The sequence below is a fragment of the Nicotiana sylvestris genome, chromosome 5 (genome assembly GCF_000393655.2).
Source record: "Nicotiana sylvestris chromosome 5, ASM39365v2, whole genome shotgun sequence".
NCBI classification, from domain to species: Eukaryota; Viridiplantae; Streptophyta; class Magnoliopsida; order Solanales; family Solanaceae; genus Nicotiana; species Nicotiana sylvestris.
The window spans coordinates 180,792,262-180,814,856 of record NC_091061.1 but is presented as its reverse complement, the minus strand read 5'-3'; the positions used below and the strand labels follow the sequence as shown (position 1 = coordinate 180,814,856).

The 22,595-nt window shown below is 32.4% G+C and overlaps 3 protein-coding genes across 4 annotated transcripts; 1 reads left to right on the top strand and 2 right to left on the bottom strand.

Annotated features, from left to right (window-relative positions):
• Positions 1-1,726: 1,726 nt before the first annotated feature.
• Positions 1,727-3,175, top strand: LOC104220535 (uncharacterized). The gene has a single exon (XM_070147399.1). The coding sequence runs from the start codon at positions 1,727-1,729 to the stop codon at positions 3,173-3,175; it is 1,449 nt and encodes a 482-aa protein (XP_070003500.1).
• Positions 3,176-3,669: 494 nt separating this feature from the next.
• Positions 3,670-8,711, bottom strand: LOC104220536 (EH domain-containing protein 1-like). Of its 2 annotated transcripts, none has more exons than XM_009771420.2 (16): positions 8,574-8,711; positions 8,397-8,476; positions 7,547-7,615; positions 7,400-7,457; positions 6,827-6,882; positions 6,699-6,744; positions 6,536-6,597; positions 5,948-6,067; positions 5,749-5,851; positions 5,586-5,635; positions 5,246-5,374; positions 4,907-5,158; positions 4,716-4,795; positions 4,376-4,502; positions 4,120-4,263; positions 3,670-4,035 (listed from the first exon to the last, which is right to left on the bottom strand). In XM_009771420.2, the coding sequence occupies exons 1-16, from the start codon at positions 8,656-8,658 to the stop codon at positions 3,850-3,852; spliced, it is 1,647 nt and encodes a 548-aa protein (XP_009769722.1). In that variant the 5' UTR covers positions 8,659-8,711; the 3' UTR covers positions 3,670-3,849. The 2 variants fall into 2 exon arrangements, with proteins under 2 accessions (XP_009769722.1, XP_070030239.1); XM_070174138.1 differs by having other exon boundaries at positions 6,699-6,738.
• A 3,648-nt stretch (positions 8,712-12,359) lies between these two features.
• Positions 12,360-16,407, bottom strand: LOC104220537 (RPM1-interacting protein 4-like). The gene is made up of 4 exons (XM_009771421.2): positions 16,345-16,407; positions 15,117-15,500; positions 13,224-13,412; positions 12,360-12,448 (listed from the first exon to the last, which is right to left on the bottom strand). Exons 1-4 carry the CDS (start codon positions 16,348-16,350, stop codon positions 12,428-12,430), a joined length of 600 nt encoding a protein of 199 aa, XP_009769723.1. The 5' UTR covers positions 16,351-16,407; the 3' UTR covers positions 12,360-12,427.
• Positions 16,408-22,595: the final 6,188 nt, after the last annotated feature.

Genomic DNA, 22,595 nt, shown 5'->3' with positions numbered 1-22,595 from the left:
AAATTCTTATGTCCAAACGGGCTTAAATTTAAAAACTAAAATAAGAGAATTTATAGATTAGAAAAAGGAAATTGGTTAAAAGAGAGAGGGATTGTCTTAATTTGACTTGATACAATCTTTAATAAAGAAGGAAAGAATTTTGAGATATATAGTCTTAACTACGCTATAACATTTGTATGTTTGTAAAAATTTTGAAACTTGTTGTTTGAAGCCTGCCATATTTTCTTAAGAGTATTAAGGAAATATTGAAATCAAATTTTTTGAAATAGACTACTTAGGAAATAAAGAAGGAAAGAATTTTTTAACGGATAAAATATATTATATATTTCACTCGTTTCAATTTATGCGAACATATTTTCTTTCTAGTTCATGTCAAAAAAATTGACTTTTTTTCATATTTGAAAATAATATACTTTTATATAATGATTTATAGCCACACAAAATACATGTATCTCATTTTACACTACAAGTTCAAAAATTTCTTTTTTTCTTAAACTTCGTGCCCATTTAAATAGGTTTACATAAATTAAAACGGGTCAATTGGTATTATGGCTTTTTACAAACTTGGTTTTAGTTTCATAACTTTACCTTCTTTTTTTACACATGAAAGATTTATTTTTACATGTAAGAGATCGGTCTTTTACACATAAGAGATCTGAAAAGATCATTTTCTTAATTTTAAAATTGTAAGAGACATAATGTAGTAAGGGTTCGTTTGGTACGAGAGATAATGGATAATTAATCTCGGAATTAAATTTAAAATAAGTTTATCCCATGTTTGATTGAATAAAATTGCGGTATAACTAATTTCGGGATTAATTATTCCGTAACTGTAGTGTTCATTTATCTTTATAAAAGGATTAAATAACTAATCCTGGGATAATAAATCCCGAAATAACTTGTTTCAGACCAAACTACTCGTAAGATTATTAGTTTAAACAAAACAATATGCAAACAACATGTGACTTGTATGTCATTTCACACACACAGTCCTTTTTCGTCCAATCTAATAACCCGTTTGGCCAAGCTGCAAAAATCAACTTATAAGTATTTTTTTTAAAAGTGCTTTTCTCAAAAGTACTTTTGGTGAGAATCAGTTTGTGTTTGACTAATTAGTTTGAAAAGCATTTCTGAGCAACAATTAGTGCTTGACCAAGCTTTAAAAAACTGTTTCTAGGTGTATTTTTCTCAAAAAAGTACTTTTGTAGAGAAGTTACTTTTTTTCTGCTTCTCCAAAACTGCTTCTGTTTCTCCTCAAAAGCACTTTTTTCCCTTCCAAAAGCTTGGCCAAACACCTCAATTTTTGGTCAAAAATGCTTTTGGCGAAAAGAAAAAAAAAACACTGTTGGCCAAAAATAAGTTTGGCCAAACACCTCAATTTTTGGTCAAAAGTGTTGTTGGCGAAAAGAAAAAAAAATACTGTTGGCCAAAAATAAGCTTGACCAAATACCTCAATGTTTGGTCAAAAATGCTGTTGGCGAAAACAAAAAAAACACTACAACAACAACAACAACAACAACGACCCAGTATAATCCCACAAATAAGGTCTGGGGAGGATAATATGTACGCAGACCTTACCCCTACCCCGAAGGATAAAGAGGCTGTTTCCAAAAAACAAAAAAAACACTGTTGGCCAAAAATAAGCTTTGCCAAACAGGTTATAAGTAGGCACTCTCTCTTTCCTTATTTCCTCCTTCCTCCATTATTGCTTCCTAAAACCCTAAAAATGGAACATCCTTTCTTCATCAATAGCCCTCCCCCGACAAACCCATCTGAAGCATTACGGTGGCTATCAATCGCCGAAAAACTCCTCACAAATCGTGACCTAGTCGGCAGCAAATCATTTGCGACCCGTGCCCGTGAATCCGACCCGACATTATCACACGCTACCGACCAAATACTCGGTATCATCGACACCTTAATCGCCGGCGCCAAACGGATAAACAACCACTACTTTGATTACTACTCTATCCTCCAAATACCTCCTAATCAAACCCAAGATTTCGAATTCATCGCCGATCAGTATCGCCGATTTGCTCTTCTTTTGAATCCTCAGAACAACAATTTTCCGTTTTCAGATCAGGCTTTTCGCCTTGTTGTTGATGCATTTTCAGTTCTTTCTAACCCACTGAGGAAAAGTATGTATGATAAAGAGCTGGGTTTCTTCGTTAATCTTTACCCAGTTGCTTCTACACCTACTCCAGTGAGTTTTGTGCAACATGGTGGATATTCTGAAATACCTGGTTCAACTGCAGACCAAGTGTTTGTGAATTTGCCTAGTCAAGATCAAGGGTCACATGCTACTGGAGTTAGAGACCCACACGCTGGATTTTCTATGCCAGTCACATTTCTGAATCGTGAACAAGAATCTGTGACTTCTATGGCTAGCTCGGGTACAGAGCAACAACATCAGCTGCAACAACCTGCAACATTTCTGAGACAACAGACACAACCAGTGAGCTCTGTTTCATTTTCAAACACAGATGACCAACCTGTGACATTCTTCAATTTAAACCAACCACAGCCTGTAACTTCCGAGAGAAGCTTAAACAGAGAAAACACACCATTTGGCAATGGGTTGAGCTCGACCCGAGGGCGAGAGCAGGTGGTTTCTGTTGAGCAGCATGGTAATCAACAGCCCCCTGATAGAAATGAGAATGTGGTAACTTCCGAGAGAAGCTTAAATAGAGAAAACACACCATTTGGCAATGGGTTGAGCTCGACCCGAGGGCGAGAGCCAGTGGTTTCTGTAGAGCAGCATGGTAATCAACAGCGCCCCGATAGAAATGAGAATGTGGTGGGGAACAATGAAAACAGGTCTGCTAATACTAGTGATAATGCGAGTAATGTGAAGGAGAAAGAAGGGAATGCAAATGATGCATCAAATAAGATACCGAGCTTCTGGACTGCATGTCCTTATTGTTATGTTATGTATGAGTACCCTTTGGATTATGTTGATTGTACATTTTCGTGTCGAAATTGTAAGAGGGCTTTTCAAGCTGTGAGAATTGCATCCCCTCCACCAATTATTGATGGAAAAGAAGCTTATTTCTGTAGTTGGGGATTTATGCCTTTAGGATTTTCCATGGAGAATTTTAAGAATAGTGGAGATAATGTATCTAGCTGGTCTCCGTTTTCGCCCATGTTTACTTGTCCTGAGCTGGGGCGAATCTGAATAATCATGTTGCTAGAGGAAAGAATGATGATGATGTTATGTTTGTTGAGATATGGAAGGCCATTTCTGGAGATACTACTCTTAAGGTAAATTCTTGAGGAAGTTTACCAAGAGGAGAAGAAGAAGGAAGAGAGAATCAAGCCCTTCATTTCCAAAATTTTCCTTTCCATTCTTTTATCGTGATGATATGTTGTAGTAATTTTCTTATTAAGTAAACTTTGTGATTTGCGTAGATGATGAAACTAATTTGTAACTTGATTTTGCAAACTAATCTGTAACTTGATTCTGCTGACTTTGATATAATTTGCTTCAAAGAACAATAACAACATACCCAATGTATTCCCACGAGGGTGTCTGAGAAGGGTAGTATATATGCTAAGCTGGGCTCATAAGAAGTAGAGAGGCTGTTTCCGGAAGACCTTCGGCTCAATGAAGCAAATTTGCTTCAAAGAAAAAAGAATAAAAAAATATAGAATGGATGGTGACACAGCAAATTTAAGCTCTGAATGTTATCTATTTATCATAACGAACTGAATGAGGTTCGAATTCACAGCGCAAAGAATGCACGAAACTGCAGTAAATTTACATCAAGATAAAAGTAACATTCTGAATCATCATTCATGCAAAACTTTCAACCTCAAAACTTCTTGAAGTGGTGCAAACATTAAGGAGCTTTACTCATAAGGATTTCTGAAGTTCTTCAGAAGCTCTGGGATGTCATGACCGAGCATGTCATCGACAGCTTGAATCATTTTGGGCTTCAATTTCTCAAAATCATTGATACTGTAATGACTTAAAACTTCCCTAAAATGATCAACACTTGGGAAATCACCAGCTGGTAAACGAAATTCTTTCTGGACCTGTGTCGTAAATGTAAATTCAATATAAGCACATATCTGAAATATAAAGAGATCCATTTAGTACAAGTGTGTTCAGAAAGAGACCTTTTCGAACACGTTATCAAGATTCTGGATGAGTTTCTGCTGGGTTTTGGATTTGCCCATCAATGCAGGCATCTCCTTCTTAAGATGGCTAATTATGTAGGAATGGATCTTTGCCGCTCTGGCACGTTTAACAAATTCATTGATCTGCAGTAGTACAAAACTTATATGAGAATCCAAAACCATCTGGTACACAATGTTAAGCAAATTGAAATGCCATTGGACAAGAAGAGGTATTAGAAAAGGAAGGTGATCTTACTCGACGATCACAAGCCTTCTTAGGAATATCTATCAAATCATCAAGAAGGTCATCTTGCTCTTTTTCAAAAAGATCCTTTCCAGTAAGACCAACAGCTTCTTCATTAACTGGTTTGTCGTTGAAAGAGCTGCAAAGCCAAAAGTCGCGAGAGCTTACACCATGTGAAGAATGACTATGATTAAAAATGTTGACAAATGTTAAAGTCATGCACAAAAGGTGTTAGCTATAAACTTTTCTTCATTTCTTTTATAGTCGGCATGCTATCAAATGATCATCTCTAAGCATATAATGTAGCAACTTTGATCAAATTATAGAGAACTAAAAAAGACCTTCCTCTTACCCTATATAGACTCGCACAACTTCAGGTGTGTTCAGAACCTTTCCAAGAGACCACATCAATGCACCATAAACTCTCATCAGCTGCCATAAAAACGAAACGCAGAATAACTTTTAGAATCAAGCAAAATCATCTTGTGAAGTAGAAAAAAGTGAATATAAGGTAATTTTGTATTGATAATCATCATATCTTACTTGTTGTGTATCTACTTGATCTGCCTTGTTTAATACTACACGGATTTTGTCCTCATGACCTTTCAAAGATGATATAACTCGTTTGAATTCATCACTAATATCAAGTTTATGTGGGTCAAACAAGAGGAGTATCATGTCACATTTTGCAGCAAACCATGAGATGACACCCGTAAAATCATAACTTCTCTGTGTCCTTTGCTTCTCTCCGGATAAAACTCCAGGAGTGTCCACGAATGAAATATGATCAAGAAGCTATGAAGGAAAAAATTATTAGACTAATTCTTAAACTACGTGTCATAATAGTATAAAAGTAAAATAAATTGCTAGATATTTACTCACAGAATGTGGCATTTGGGAGCATTCAAATTTTGACAAAAATGCACCACCAAACTTCGTCAAATCAGTGAATGGCAAGTCATTGTGAACAGCAATAGTGTTACCAGGAATGCTCCTTTCATCTGGACCAGACTGAGCAAAAAATCACTGTAAGACACTATAATGGAAAGAGCACAACAATCAAATTGAGTCATAAACATACTGCCATGGAAACATTATTGGAGAGAAAAAATTGCAAGGGAATTACTCTTATATATTATTACTAATACATTTATTATTATGGACCTATGCATCTTTAAATAAGGGCATAAAACATATGGAACAATTACAGTTCCCTATTTACCGTAACCACAATGAATCTGTCGGTTGTTGGCTCTGGTCCGATGTGTGCACCTATTTCAGCCAAAAGAGTCAAAAGAAAAGAACAAATAGAAGGATCAACATTAGGTAAAAGAATTGGCAGGTATTAGAATATGAGTAGAGAAATTGGACATGAAATTACTAACCTGGATAATTGCTCTTTAGCAAGTGTTTGATAAATGTGGTTTTTCCGGTCGAGTATTGTCCCAAAAGCATGACCATAGGCTTGGCATCAAAATCGCTCTCCGTCTATGACAACAGATAAAAATAAGCGCAAACAAATGACAAGTTTGACATCTAAAAGGTTGCTGAAAAGTACTACTATAAGCTTCTTCCTCTACTCACCAGAGCAGGAGATGCAAAATCATTAAAGCGGTAAGTAAGTTCCAGCGGCTTCAACTTTTCATTGTATAGTCTCTTCAAACCATCAGTTACTGATGTAACAGCGGTAAGAGAAGGCTGGATCTGAAGCAAACACGAAAAGAAACTAGCAAGGTCAACATGAAAAATGAGAAAATAACCAGAGCCAATTTGTAGTAAAGACACTATTACTACATTTTTGGACAAGGCTTTGGGAAACTTTTGATTCTGCGAGTTAGCCAAGTGTTAGAAAGAACAGAGACAAAATTATATGATAAATTTGAAAAAATAGCACAAAGCTCAATCTAAAGCCAAATGAAAATAACTAGCTCTCATGAGAATGAGAAATCATCATTTTTATTCAACTATGCATGTTGTAAACTACAGGCAAAGAACTTGAGATATCAGTTTTCCTGGTCAATCAGCTTACCATGCATAGACATAATTATAGGAAGAAAACTTTTAACTGCACAAAACATAGGCCAAGGCTACCTCGGCAGAGAGTGGAAAAGATTGGAGCATATACACACAAGATAGATTTAACATCAACATCCCAAAGAAATCAAAACTCACCTTCTTTCTAGATTTTCTGGAAAACAAGTTGATTGGTGGCAGTGGCTGCAGTTGTATAGTTCCTGTATGCATTTTCAAGTTAGGCAATTTAGCCAAGACGGCTTAATATTTCTTCTTTTTTGAGTAAAAGCATCATTGATGTGAAATGATATTTTATACTGACCATTTGTTTCAATTTTTTTCATCGACGAACCATCAGTCTTCTGCGACTTGGAGGCAAAAAGTAAACCATACATTACCAGGCTTATAATTCACAATAAGAAAATAAGATGGAACTGTAGAAGCACTTACGGATAATAAAGCATCCAAACCTTCCATAGATGGAGGACTCAAATACTCCATATTAGCTACAAAAATAAATAAGAGAAAAGGAAACAAGAACTGAGTCAATCACGACAAACTCACATGTTCTCATCCCCGTGACAGATAATTGACTACTGTGTTGAAAAGAATAGATCTAAAACTTGCAAGAACAATTGTTATGCATTATTCTTACCACTTCCACACTAATGACTTGAGATGTGTGTTATCTTTGTCGCATGAATTGGTAGCAATAGTAAGTACGTTGACTACAAATTTCAGTTTTTGAAATTGAGTAGCCCAATAAGCAGATTGGCAGTAAATCCTTTCAAGTGTATATAATGAATGTCAAAATTCAACTCCTGAAGTTTCTGATTTATCTTTCAGCTATAATGCCCAGAAAATAATAAGATAGTGATTCAAGAAATATCTGGATCATACTTATCCTCGCTTAAAACATTGATAGAAAAAATAGAGCTCAAATTCTTGAGCCTATATAACTTTGTGGCTCTGCGAACCTAAATGCTTCAATATGGATTATAAACACCGATCAAGAAGCATTACCTTTGCTCCTAAGGAGATCAGAGCTGAGCTCACGTCCTTCTTGTGCCAAGGAGATCAACTACAGTAGAAGAAAAAAGGCATTTAGGTTATACCTGATCAATCTATACAGTATTTATAGAAATAAAAAAGCTTAGTTTCAGCAATCACCTGCATTGCAGTGACAAACTCATTGAAACCCAAAAAACCTTGTCGTTTAGTATCTGCAATTGCCCAAACCTTCATAGATAAAGCACAACAAAGTTGCAAATTAGTCATTTAACGCTATCACACAAGGCTAATATCTAGGAAGTCACAAACAAACAACAACACCAATTATGCAGACCAATATTACTTTAAACACAATAAAGAACCCCCTTAACATTCTCTTAAACTCAATGCATACTGAGGTAATTTTATGCTGAAAAATAGCAATGCACAATCTAATTTCATTGGTTGGCAATTCGGCAATATCTTAGAAGATAAAGCTAGTAAACATTTTTAACCAAAAGATGGCTCAATAAACAACACTTACATAAATTTTAATTAAGCAACCACTACTCCACATTAAACTTCAATACCAGATGCAAAAGACTTTAAGATTTAACTGTAATATTTAATGGAAACAGATGGCATCTCGATAAACAATCAATAGAAGACTAGTTCTAACATAAGAAATTACTAGAGAAACGCACCACCAAAAGCTACTGAATATCAAAACAAACACAGCATATACCCTATTAATCACTCATGACAAACAAATTACTAATGAAAAACAAATAGCAAAATTATGAATAAAACACAAAGCTGTAAGTTCAAAAATGATATATACATATATGCCTCTCTATGTGTGTGCGCGTGTGTGTATATCGGTAATTCAGATATATAAAATAGTATGGCTTGGAAGGTAAGGAGACCGCGTGTTCAAAATAAACAATCATAAATTACATTTTTACCAAAAATAAAACCAAAAAGTGACAAAATCACAAAAAATCAGAACAGCTGCACATAAGAACACTACCTGTTTGAGTTCAGGCCTAGATAAATTCGACAACGAAAACAACTTAGTAGCATCATTTCCTGTTATACGACCATCTCCATCTGCGTATAGAAAGACAAAAACATAGCAATAAACCAATGAGATTTCACTGAAAATGTAAAATGAAGAATGCTTGTAAATGAATCAATGAAACTATACCTGAATCGACGAAGTTGAACCAGTTTTGATAGATCTTCTGATCCTCTTTAGAACATGAAGAAATTGAACTTGATACAATCTCCATTTTTGTGTACGGAGATGAATGGTGAAGAGAAGAATGTTGGTTCAGTAATCTGAAATTTGAAAACCCTGACAGAGGGAACTTATTACTGCAATTTATATCAGATAGGGCGCTATTTCAAGTTATCTTACGACGTCGTTTAGCTGGGTGGGTAAACAGGGTGTTTTTTTTTTTTTTTTTACCATTTAGGGGTCGTTTGGTAGGATGCGTTAGTCAAAATAATACATGCATTAACTTTTGGTATTATTAATCTCTTATTTGATATACTTTTTCAATCTATGTATTACTAATTTACTAATGCAAGTATTAGTTATACAACGTATTTAGAATTATCATATATTTATATGTATAACTAATACATAGCAAACTATGGTATTAACAATACCAAGGCTATTAATGTATACATTAGCATGGTTAAAGACTATAGAGATTTTTTTGTATAAAACTAATTTTCTTCAAAATTATGCAATGCATTTTAATTTTTAATACACCACACCAAACAGTGAATAAGAAATAATCTCTTCATAACTAATGCTTGCATTATAATGGGTTGTTCAAAAGGATTCCCCGTCATTCCATCAAATATTCTGCTTTTTCCTAGATATTCGGGTTCAAATACCCATGGATTCGCTGTTTGCTTACTGGCTTCATATAATTTAGAAAATACAAGTTTTCTCGAAGCTTCTTATTCTAACTTATGCACTACTAATCTCTGCATTACAAATATACCTTATTCAGCACTATTCTATACGCCCGACCAAACCACCCCTTATAGGATAAACTAAATTTCATATGTTTCAATTTTCATTGTTCTGTTCTTCTTCCTGTTCATTTTATGTGACATGATAATATTTGTCTAGATATAAATTTTTTTTATTAAGGATAAAATGGTAAATTTAAAATTAACTTATTTTGAAACACATAAATATATTATTCTTTTTGAAATGAACTAATAAGAAAATATTATTTCAATTGAAATTGATGGAGTAATATAACAAAAATAATTAAATAGACATTTAGGTCAATTCATCTTTGAGAATATGAATAAGCATAATTAAGTTATATTTATTTTATCTCTTTTAAATTTCTCTCATAATGTTTGTCTCACATTGATATACATCTAATATTGTTATTACTGTCTTCAACAACAACAACAACAACAACCCAGTATAATCCCACTTAGTGAGGTCTGGGGAGGGTAGTGTGTACGCAGACCTTACCCTTACCCTGGGGTAGAGAGGCTGTTTCCAAATAGACCATCGACATCCTTCCCTCCAAGATCTTCCCACCTTGCTCTTGGGTAGACTCGAACGCACAACCTATTAGTGTCTTCAACTATGTAGATAATATATGGAGGTAAGTGGGATAAAATAAGAGGGTGTTTGGCTAAGCTTATAAGCTGGTCAAACTGGCTTATAAGCACTTTTTGGCTAATCTACGTGTTTGGTAAAATTAAAAGTACTTATAAGTTAAGTGCTTATAAGCCAAAAACCATAAGTTGGTATCCCCCAACTTATCAAATTTTAGCTTATAAGCACTTTAAGTTTGACCAAAATATTTACTATTCTATCCCTAAAATACTTCTTTTTAAAACAAAACTCTTCATATACCCAGTTCTTCAGCTGCATATTATTAATTTCAGCATATTTATCCAAACACGTAACTGTTTATTTTTTAAATTAGTTTCAACACTTACAAGTATTTTTCAGCACCTAATGTTTATCAGCTACTCTAAATCAGCTAAGCCAAACGGACTCTAAGAAGACAGGTATGCACAAGCTAAGATAGAGAGTTTCTGTAAACTTCATTATATTTTCAATTGTGATTTTCTTTTTTGCTTAATTCCCTCCGTATAAATATTTAAATCTAGGTTAATAATTGATGGTGTTGTCATTGTGTTCAAAATTTAGGATAAGAATTGACTCGAAAAGAATCTTTGAAAAAATGTTTATTTATCCAATAATCTCAAATTTTGAAATTCAAATTACAACAACCGAAAGAAGAGACAGCCAAAACCCAAAAGCGTGACAGAAGAGTAGTGCCTATTCAAATAATTAATAATACTAATACCCCTCCGTCCCAATTTATGTGGTTGAGTTCGAATTTTTAGAGTCAAACGAATTTTTTTTATCGCAATTTTTTCATATGCCTCTTATATATTTTGAATTGTTAATTATTGTGACCTACACTATTTTTTACATAGTTTCCAAATATATAATTTTTATTTCAAAAAACTTAAAGATTTTATGCCCGAATTCACAGTCAAAAATAAAAGTTTGCAAATATATAAATATTATTAAAAAAAACTTAAAGATTCTATGTCCTAATTCACAATGAAAATTAAAAAGTTTGACTTTCGAAATTGGAGCTCCGCCACATAAATTAAAACAGCTATAGTAGTAGTACTATAAGCTACTTTGGTTCCCCCATGATTTTTTTAATTTCTTTTTTAGCTATTATGTGGGGATTCCCACATGATTAACTAGATTATTAAGAACTTTTGTTTCTCTTTTCATTTCATATTAACTCACGAAACTTTATTGATCGAAATAATGGCCGTTATTTTATTGTTTTCCATTAAATCCATTAGTATCATGTTGTTATAAATACATGTCCATTTTATTCTTTTTAGTATGACTATGATTTGGCCATTTCTTTTTTTCCTTTTTATTTCCTTTCAAGAGAAAGTGTCTTGTGTTTTTGAGAGTTAAATTCTAGTTTTAAAATTTTTCACATATAGAATAACGTCATATGTCAAGAGACCTTACAATTACCACCAAATACTCATAAATTATACAGTGAGGAGGTGTGAGCGACTGGCGATGGTGGGCACGAGGAGAGGTAGAGGGAGGCCTAAGAAGTATTGGGGGAGGTGATCAGGCAGGACATGACACGACTTAGGATTTCCGAGGACATGACCCTTGACAGGGAATTGTGGAGGTCGAGCATTAAGGTTGTAGGTTAGAGGGTAGTTTGTGAATATTAATACAGCGCACTAGAGTGAGACTAACCATTTAGGAGTTAGTCTTAGGATGTTACTGATCAGCTACTGATGCAGCGCTATATCTGTTGGATATTCGTATACCTTACATCCTTTTCTCCATCATTTTCGTATTTTCTATATTTCTTATATTGTTGTTATTTTTATTTTATGTTATGTATTATATGTTTTATTATGAGCCTATTGATAGTACTAATATATTGTCTCTTGTTGCTCTCTTGAGCCGAGGGTCTCCTGGAAACAGTCTCTCTGCCCCTCGGGGTAGGGATAAGGTCTGCGTACATATTACCCTCCCCAGACCCCACTTGTGGGATTATACTGGAATGTTGTTGTTGTTGTTATATAGTGAATATTAAAAACTCAGTCAATACGACTTTCATCAATTCGATAACGCTAGGTTGTATAGTTTATTTGCATTGAGTTTAATATAATTTATTTGCAATGAGTTTAAGTTATATGGTCCGTCAATATCTCGATATATTAATGTCCATGGACCCCTTCCTTTCTGTTGTTGTCAGCGTTTGCTTTCAAATGGGCCTTACGCGACGCGAATCCAGATTAGTCGGATTCTAATGCGAATAACGAATACCGAAATTATCAGTAGAAATAAATATACATATACCATGTTTTTTATCAACAAAGATGCATTAATAAAATTTGAGTGAAATGTAACCAATATTTTTTCCACAAGAAACATTAATACAAAATTCTTCAGCCATAGAGTGAGAGGAATGGGAGCAAAATTATCATTAGACTTGAGAATGTAGATGTTCAAAAGAGGCAGCAAAACATCTGCAAAATAGTAGAAAATAAGAAAAATCAGAAAACCAAATAATATGTAGGAATGCCTAAAGAATGAGTGTGAATCCATTTTAACTATAGGTAAAGTTACTAAATTTATATAATTTCTTATTCCATTTTTGTCAATGGCACACATGTAGATGAGTCAACTTTTGTGATAGAAATAACATTACGTCATGCAGTTGCTAATAAAGAAATCTTGAATGACGATAAACAGACAACAAAGAAAACCTGCCTTCGCAAATGCGAAGACACCCAGCTCAGCCCCTTTATCGGAAATGCGATCCTGTGACCGCAAATGCGAGCCTGACCTTGCAAATACGAGATATGCAACTGGACACCAACAACTGTTGGGCGCCAACAGTAGCAAACCCATCCGTAACACACTCAAAACTCACCCGAGCCCCTCGGGCTCCATACCGAACATGCACCCGAGTGTAATAACATCCTACAAACTTCCTCGCTATCTCAAATCATCAAAATAACATCAAATAACAAGAATCGATGATCAAAACTCAAGAATTTCAACTTTAAAGATCATTTTCACCAATTCTCACATGACGCGCCAAAATGCGCTCGGATCATCCCAGACTCCAAACAACCATGCGTGCAAGTCCAAAAATATCATACAAGATCTTGATTTAAGCGAGCGGGTGTGGAGTACCACTACATCCACTACTATATATAGTTCGAGTCGAAAACAATTATCGTCTGTTTTCCATATAGATCTGCTCTTTTTTCTTAAAATCTCGAAAATGAGACATACCTTTGATTTAGCATTAGTTTTATGTGAGGAAGGCATGTTTGGTTGTGGCTGCACAATAGGGAACTTAGCAGCTGCTATTTGCTTTTCCTCTTTTACTTTGTTGAAAATTACTGTAAATCCTTCTCCAGATTTGGGATCTTTCTCATCCCATGCTCCAAATTTTGGTACTGATGCTGATGAATAATAAGACTGTCGGGAAAAAAAATCAAAAATAGCCAAATTTATAATTGTTAATTAAAAAATAATCACAGTTTCAAAAGTAATCATATTTAGTCACTTTTTTATGTAAAGATAAAATCTTAACAAAAATACCCTTAAAAATCTGGAAATATTCCAGCATAATATGCTAGAGCTCGAATTTTTTACATATGAATTTTCTAGCATAATGTGCTGGAATTTCATTATGTGCTGGAGTTCCAACATAATATACGGTAAGTTTATATGCAAGAGCTCCAAATTTTGGTACTGACGCGGATGAATAATAAGACTGTAGGGTTCAATTAGAGACATATTTCTTGACCACTCAGAAATTTACAATATCTATAGGAAATTAAGCTTTAATGCGCCTATAAAATAACAAAAAAAAAAACGTTTTATTCAGTGCACACACAAAAATAGTTCAGGAGGTAGTCAAGAAAAAAATAAATCAGTTGCGCACTGATTAAAATATGTCAAGTTTATAAGGGTCTCGAGATATTCTGCCTTTACTTTGATTAAATACAATCAAAGATATAAAAATAGGATATTAGATTCAAAAGAGAAGAACCCCTCCTATTGAAGTAGGAGTACGGTGGTGGCAAAATGGTCAAAAGAAAACAGCTAAACACCCATATTATCTATTAAAAAATGGGTTGAATAATGAACTTTTTAAAAACGGGTCAAATATGGGTAAGAACCATATTATCCATTTAGAAAATGATTAACCAATGTTAACCAATGAGTTTAACTTTTACATTTGTAAAGCCTCAAATCGGAGGTTCTCAAGTTTGGGATACTAGGAATTCTCCCAAAAGTGATCATATTCAAGAAGTTATGGATAATATGGATAATTTATCCGTATTAAATATGGGTTGAGTCAGATAATTTATCCGTTTTTCATTATCCATTTTGACACAAACCATATCCGACCCGACCCGCCAGTTTGCTATTCCTAGGTGTAAATATCGAGTGCAAGTAAGTTTTTGCCTTGAAAAAGACTTCATTTTAGCAGCGGGACATGAAATAATATAAACTTTGGCTCTCAATAAGATGTTTATAATAGAGTTTCTCTTATTCGTATTAACAGCTACTCCAGGGGAATGTTTTTATGTTGTGCTAATGATTTAATAACTATCTTTGTAGCCCCAGAATATTTTAGTTTATACTCCTACCTATTATCTGGATATAGCAAGAAAGATGGATCAGCTTAATCATCAATGTCACATCTATGCAGAGGCGAATCCAGAATTTTAAGCTTATGAGTTCCTATAACAATCTCAAGTTAATCTACATGAAGACTGGACCAACGTACTGGGTTCCAAACTAAATATTCTTATACGTTTAGTGAATTTTTTAGTATAAATATAGAATTTATGTAAAAATTACTGGATTCACGGGAACCCGTACCCTTTGCTCTACATCCGCCCCTGCATCTATGATATATTACTTCTTGCATGTTCTTACAGTGTTGTTACAGAATTTTATACTAAGAATAACACTAGACAAAGTTTTAATTCAAAGATATTGTATGATCCTCACCCCCAAAATGATGATTCTAAAGCTCTAACCAAACATTTAAAGAGACTATTGTCACTACATAAAAATTATTGCACGTTCAAAGCAGAGTATATCATTCAGTGTTTTCTAAAGAGACAATAAATTTAAATTTAGACAATCAAAGAGAGAAGAACTTACAAGATCATCAGATGGATTTCTGCTATTTTTCAGTCTATTAGGACTAGGTGGAACGAATATATTGCCGCGATCATTCTTATTCTTCTTAGCATCAGATATTCTGCGACAGACAGTTGGTTGGTTAACTGAACTTACAAGATTATCAGAAAGATTTCTGCGATGACCATAATTGTACTGAGGCGTTTCGACTAAAGGAGTTCTCGCAGGAGAAACATTAATTCTAGCATCTTCATATCCTCTATATGCAAAAACCTCTGGATTCTCCTCAGGATCATTTGGATTTATCATCTTACCGCCTTTTCCTTTGCGCGCATTCTCAAAATAGGCTGTGTATGGCACGTTGTCACCATCCCAGTTTCCGAACTTAGGAACATGTGATACGTGCTGCAACGAGTATACAACAACGCTTCAATATTAAGCAAGTTGAGGTCGGTTGTATGAGTCATCATTGAACATGTCGCTCCATTAAAGTTTTATGTATTTTCTACTGGAATATAAATCATTGACATGACTAAAAGACTCATTGCATATATAGGACTTACAACTTATTTTGGATGGTTGTTATGTATCGTTTCATAATGTGTCGTATTGTACTGTATCGTTTTGATGTGTACAATGTTAGGATATATTGTATTGTTTGCAGTTATTTCATGATGTCATGAACCCACAATATGAAGAATAAACTTGCAATATTATATATATAAAAAAAGTAAGGTACGAGGTAATATTATTAAATAAAAATGGTAGGGTAAATGATAAAATATGATTATTCAATAATAAAAAAAGGCAAGATGAGAGGAAAAAATAAGGTAACAACGCGACCACACCAAATCGATCGTTCTATAAAGTGATACTTTTGGTCGTTACGTATCGATCGATTTAACGATACAATATAATAAAATTTAAGTAACAATAAAAAAAATTATATTTAAAGTAACAATACGATACAATACAATAGTTAACAATCATTCAAAAAAGTTGTTAAAGTAAATATACTAACACGACTAAAATTTAATCCCTAAGCTTTTGTTCCCTGAGAAACAACTTTGAATTTGTTCTTTAATCACATACTAATATCTTAATCTACAAAATAAGAAGATTCCTAAGATTTTTAACATCCAAAATCTATGATTTCAACAGCACCTTTGCCTTGTAAGGAAGTCATAATCAAGAATAACAAGCTAATTAAGGTGCAAAAACCAGAAATTGAAGAGAAAATATTACTTACAGCCATTAATGATTTTGGGATTCTTCTTCTTGTTATTGAGTTCTTCCATTGAACAATAACTAATTGTGTATTAAGCAAACTCAAGATTTGAAGTGGGACCAATTTAAATGTATTTTCTTTAATTTTATCGAATATCCCAATGAAATTTGGACCGGCTAGGCAACTATAGAAAAAGTCTCAATGGTTATAACTATTTGTTTCCATTGAATAAAACCAAACAATTTTTCCCATCGGAGGCAAAAAGCTAGCTTATTTTTTCTTTATCTGTACAAGTTGTTAGTAATCTGTATTTGTAAAACAATTTTGGAGAAAATAAAATAACATAAGCAGAAATGTAAACGAAATAACAAAAACCAATTCGAGTCCATTGAATTTATAGTATTTCCTTAAGGAATTTAATCCCCTCCTAATAACCAACGTTATGAATTATTTCCTCCCAGGATAAAACGAATTACACACTGGTGTAGTGCTACTTCAAACCCCAGTTTTTCAGCGAACACAAAGTTCGGTAGCAAATCATACTTACTCTTGCTTTGTTTGATATTAAAAGTATGCAAAAGAAGGAGGAGAAACTCAGAAAAGCGTATGGAAATTCTAAGCAGAATAAACTTGTATTTATAGCCAAAGTTGGGCTGAAATCTGAAGAGGTGCAACTCTTCAGAATGGTTGTTTATGCAAAACGGCCACATCATAAATGTCATAACACAAATGGCTATTTACTCAACAATAAAGAGGGAAAATTATAGAGGATAGTTTAATTTCAGTTACACAACTGAAAAACGGATTGGAAGATTTAATATTAATATTTATTTTACTATTAATATTCTGCTATTAAAACAAATATTTAATAATATTTCTGTTAATATTTTACTATTAACAAATAAATTTAGTCCAAAAAATCCGAAGCTGAAGCCGAGCGACGACGGCGCTGCGAGGCTTGCCTTCTTCTCAACTCTTTAAGAATTAGAAGAAGAGCATTTGCTTATATACCCATGAAAAACCTCTTCCTCTTCCAATGTGGGATAATTTCCCTTTGTCAAGGGGGGAAACTTAAAATTTCACTCAAAAATTTCATTTCCCCCAATTTCTCATTCACCCTCTTTTAAGTATTTAATCTATACTATATTAAAAACACGAAGGCCCTTAGCGAAATGTCGTTCGCCTTTTTTACCCTTTAAAAATTAATTTTGCACTAGACAAAATAGTCATTTAACTCATTTTCCTAATATTTAGGACTTGAAAATTAATTACTATATTTTAAGTATTAAATCATTCCTTATTTAAATTGGGTAGAAAATCCTAAAATTTAGGACTTTAAAATCAATTTAACTTTTACCTTATATTAATCACTTAAAAAAAAACACCAACGTTTCCTTTCATTAACAAGAGATATATTACCTATTATATATTTTCTTAATTCTACAATATCAGTAAAATACTACTACCAATGAATTAATATTTTCCTAGAATAGACTATTGGAACTTAAAACTAACGGTTTTTTTTTGTCTCAATTATAAATAAACAAAAACTGTAGTCCTTGGAGTATGTGTCAAGTAGTATAAGAAATAATTTATTGAATAGTCAATTAATTATTTCTTAATATTTAACAGTTAAATGAATTAAAATTTTACGCATTAAAATCTTTCTTATTTGAATTATGCAGAAAGTTCTACCATTTACAACTTTAAAACTGTTTAGAGTTTACTTTATACATTAGGAGTTTAAAATTAATTAAATTTTACTTATTAATTTTTTTCTTATTTAAATTATGTAAAAAGTCCAAAACCTTTAAAAATATTAAGAGTTATTTTTATGTAAATCATACACTTAAAAACTTATACTATATTAAAAGCACAAAGGCCCTTGGCGAAATGTGTTCGTCTTTTTTACCCTTTTAAAATTAGAGTTCACCCTAGACAAAAAAGTTATTTAATTATCTCCATAAGATTTAGGACCTTTAAATTAACTAATTTTTTTAATAATTTAAAATAAACTATATAACCATATTCTATTTACCAACACCATATCTTTTAGACAAGATAATTAGCTTCGTTGTCTTTTAATTTTGATACAAAGTTTGAAAGATTCTAAGTCTATATGAACGAATACTATGTATCTTTATTACAAAAAACAAATATTACCACCATGTAAGAAATAGACATATAGATTTCAAGGGGGAAAAAAGACTCAATCCGAGAAAAAAATCAGAACATATTTTAAATCTTTAAATCTCTTTGTTATATAAAAATAATTTATTTTCTACATAAAATATTTATTTTAGAATGTTGACAAATTAAATTAGGTTTTATTTATTATTCTTCATGGAAATGGAAAACTAATTATACTTACTTATAATCTATAGTCGTGATAAATATTGTTTACTAAACCTTCCTCTACATTAGAAAAATCAATTCTTTAAATATATAATTCTCTACTATATACCACGTATTTTTTATATTTGGCAAGTTTTTTAAATTTGTAATATCTTTTGTTATAAAAAGTAGCTTACCTTCAATTTTCTACATAAAATATTTGTGTTAGAATCTTGAAGATAAATTAATTGTGAAAAAGTTACCATTTATTTTATAGCTTCATTATTTTTTGTATTCATTATTTGATAATTAATAAAAAAATGTTATTATTTCCTTGTAGGGTGATTTTAGGAATGCACTATATCTCCTTTTCAAAAATTTAAGTTATTATTCAATTTTTCAAGCTTTTAATATTTTTAAGAAAAATAGTAACTATTTAATTAATATTATTGGATGAAGATCTAAGAAAATTTGTTTATAGAACAACTTCCTGAAGACTGGCCTAATTAGGTGACTGAAGTTTTATGAAAAATTATATTATTTAGTAGATATATTTGGGAATGTAGTGACGCATCTACCGAATAAACAATCAAATTAAATATTTATATCCAGTAGCTAAAGTTTATAATATTTTGATGAAATAAAAATTTTGACAAATTGTGACGTAATATAATACTATCATTGGTCTAATTGATAGTCGAAATTTGTATTACTTGTATTCCAAAGAGATGTTAGACGAGATACAACAGCATGACATATTTATTTCTTATTTCACAAGATATTATATTATATAACTAATTCAACTATATTCATCATCTTTGTATGTTAAGAAGATATTGTTTCAATGTATACAATAATTTATTTATTTATTTTATATATTTTATATTGAATGACGTGAAACACACGTGCAACGCACGTACGTTAAAGCTAGTATACTTAAATACATAAAATCCCAATACAACTTTTAGTAGATAGAGTTATCCGATACTTATGCTGATGCAGAATAAAATAAATTTAAGTGCGCACAAACTGATCTGAATACCAAAATTGAAAAGATAAAAACCCAACAACATTGGACGTCAAAATTGTCTTTTTCTTGACATGGAGGAAAGCAAGATGATCTTTAATCAAAGCAAAATGATTTAACTGGTTTTTTTGTTGACTTCTCTTTTGGAGTGTTAATTGTTGGTTATAACTATTTGTTTCCATTGAAATAAAACCAAACAACCTTGAGTCCGATATTAGACTCTTGCCAGATGTCTTTAACCATATTAAGCAAAAATGTTTCAAAAGTTTATATGAAAACAATAAAGATGCCTCAATTATTTTAATCCGTCGTGTATATAATTTAAATTCTTTTTTATGACATTATTTTTTCTCGATACCTATAACTAAAACTAGACCTTTCCGAATTGTCTCGATTGTCTGATTTATGGAATGTCCCTGACTTGTTTGCGACTAAGACATAGTTATTGTTGTCTGGTTTAATTTTAGTATGTCTTCGGTTCAATTAATTTGGATACCTTTATTTTAAAAAAATACCTAATAATGTCGAAATAATAAACTAAAATAAGAGAGCAATAAGCTCTCGTAGCTTAGGTGACTAGAACGCCCGTTTAGTTAGTGAAGGTCTTGAGTTCGACTTTTAACAAATAATATTTTTTTTTTGTACTGTATTTCGCCTTAGTTGTATTCGCTGCGCGAATATCAATTGTATAAACTCAATTATACGGTCGATATAAGTTGTATCCTTTTTATACACTCTTATATTTCGCCTTGGTTATACAGTTGATACACATTGTATTCGTTGCACAAATGAATAAAATTGTGCCAACAAATACAGTCGATACATGCATATTATATTCGTTACGCGTTTGAATATAAGTGATGCAAGTTAGTAGCAATTAAATAGTAGCTACGGTTGGTAATTAAGCAAACTATAGTTACTAGGCTCTAAACTATAGCGGTTTATGAAAATTCCTCTTTTTTTTTTTTTGTTTTTTACCCAGTATCCGGTACACATATTGGGGGATGACTAGCCCTAATGATTACTGAAACAAATTGATAATTTCTAATCATATTCTTCTTCTTTCTAATTCATTCACGTCAAGACTGGTTTTGAACGCCGCATAATATCATCTTCAATCTACCTCCACCGTACATCAACCAGGAAGAAAAATTTAGTGTTTTTCACCTTTCCACCAAACCAGAACGAGAGCCACCCATATCGGGGGAGTAAAAAATGCTCCCTAACAAAGGCGACTGCATACATTGGTGACTTTTAATTTCAAATAATAGCAAAGTTTGCTTCTTAATTACAAAATATCCATTGATCTTGATCCTGATAATCAAACTACAGGGGTTGTTTATTGTTCGACTAAAGTTGGGATTATGAAAAATTAAACACGTATTTTGCTAAATGCGATAAAATAATCAAACCAAATACTGGTTGGATTTTATCGATTTCGGTCCAAAATGATTCTTTTTTCTTTAATTTTTTTAAAGGAAAAATGATATTGTGTAGCTGTTCTTAAAATAATGGTCAAAATATATATATATTTTATATATATATACATACATCCTGTATGTTACTACAAAAATTATACAAATTTTATACACTTTTTCGACCACCAAATATAAATAGTTTCTGACGTAGGCTAAAAGTGATAATACCTTTTTTAACATCTAAGGAATATTTTAATGAAATGCTTTTTATATGGACAAATTAAATTAAGAGTTAGGTACTTAGATCGTCTCCTGTTGGGATAGTTTCTTCATTATAATGTTTAACAAACTTTTATCGACATCCACTTTTATAGTAAATCACCAACATTTGGTAAATCTTTTTTCGGAAAAGGTTCAAATTATATTATTTGCTATCACAATCAATTATTTCACAAAAATAGAACATAGAATCATAAAAAGAATGGGCGTAACTAATTGTTCTAGCTCTTCTCAACCCATAATTTAGTGTATTTTTTATGTGAAAAGTAAGAGATATATTCTAGTTTTTTTTAAAAAAAAAAGTTTTTTGGTCAAAATTTTGTATGTGACGACCTCTAGATAACTTTTGTTCGGTAAAAGATAAAAATAACAAAGAAACTCATCCACAAGAAATAAAACAAAATGCAATTAAAATGGTTGTTAGACTATAATTAATGAATTTTTCCTATATCTTTTTCAGGTAAGGAAGAATAATAAAGGTCAAAAAAAAAAAAAAGTTCATTTATGTTAAAAGTAATCTAAAGAAAATATGGATAATAGCATCACTCAAAAAGGATCATAAATGTAAATATCAACACAGATATCGAATAACTCAGTCCACAAAAAATTGAACAAATAGAAAAAAATCGTTTAATATTTTTTACCTCCGCTGAGATCAGATTCATCACTATCTCAACTATATAATGTAGCAACAACCTGAATGGCTCTATACTCAGTACAAAACATAGGCAAAAAGTTTACAAAAATGGCCACTTACTCAATCTCTTTAACAACATTTCTTACTTTGGCTTTGATAATTGTCCCTAATTATGGCCACTCTAGATCTTTAATCCAAATTGAAGATTATAGTCCCCCGAGAGCAAGTCATTGTCTTAGTAATAAAGGTGAAGAACTAAAAGAAAGTGAAGAATTCTATGTTTGCCCACCCCATGGACATCATAATGATTTTAGCGCGCCAAAACAAGGGGCAGAGATCAACGATTACCCACCTACAAGACCGGTACATGATTTTGCAATTGATTATGGTGTGGCGAAACAAGGGGCGAAGATCAACAATTACCCAAACACGAAACCAATGCATGGTCTTCGAATTGATTATGGTGTGACAAAACAAGGTGCAGATATCAACGAGTACCCACACACGAGACCAATGCATGATGTTGCAATTGATTATGGTGTGACAAAACAAGGAAAAGAGATCAATGATGCACCAA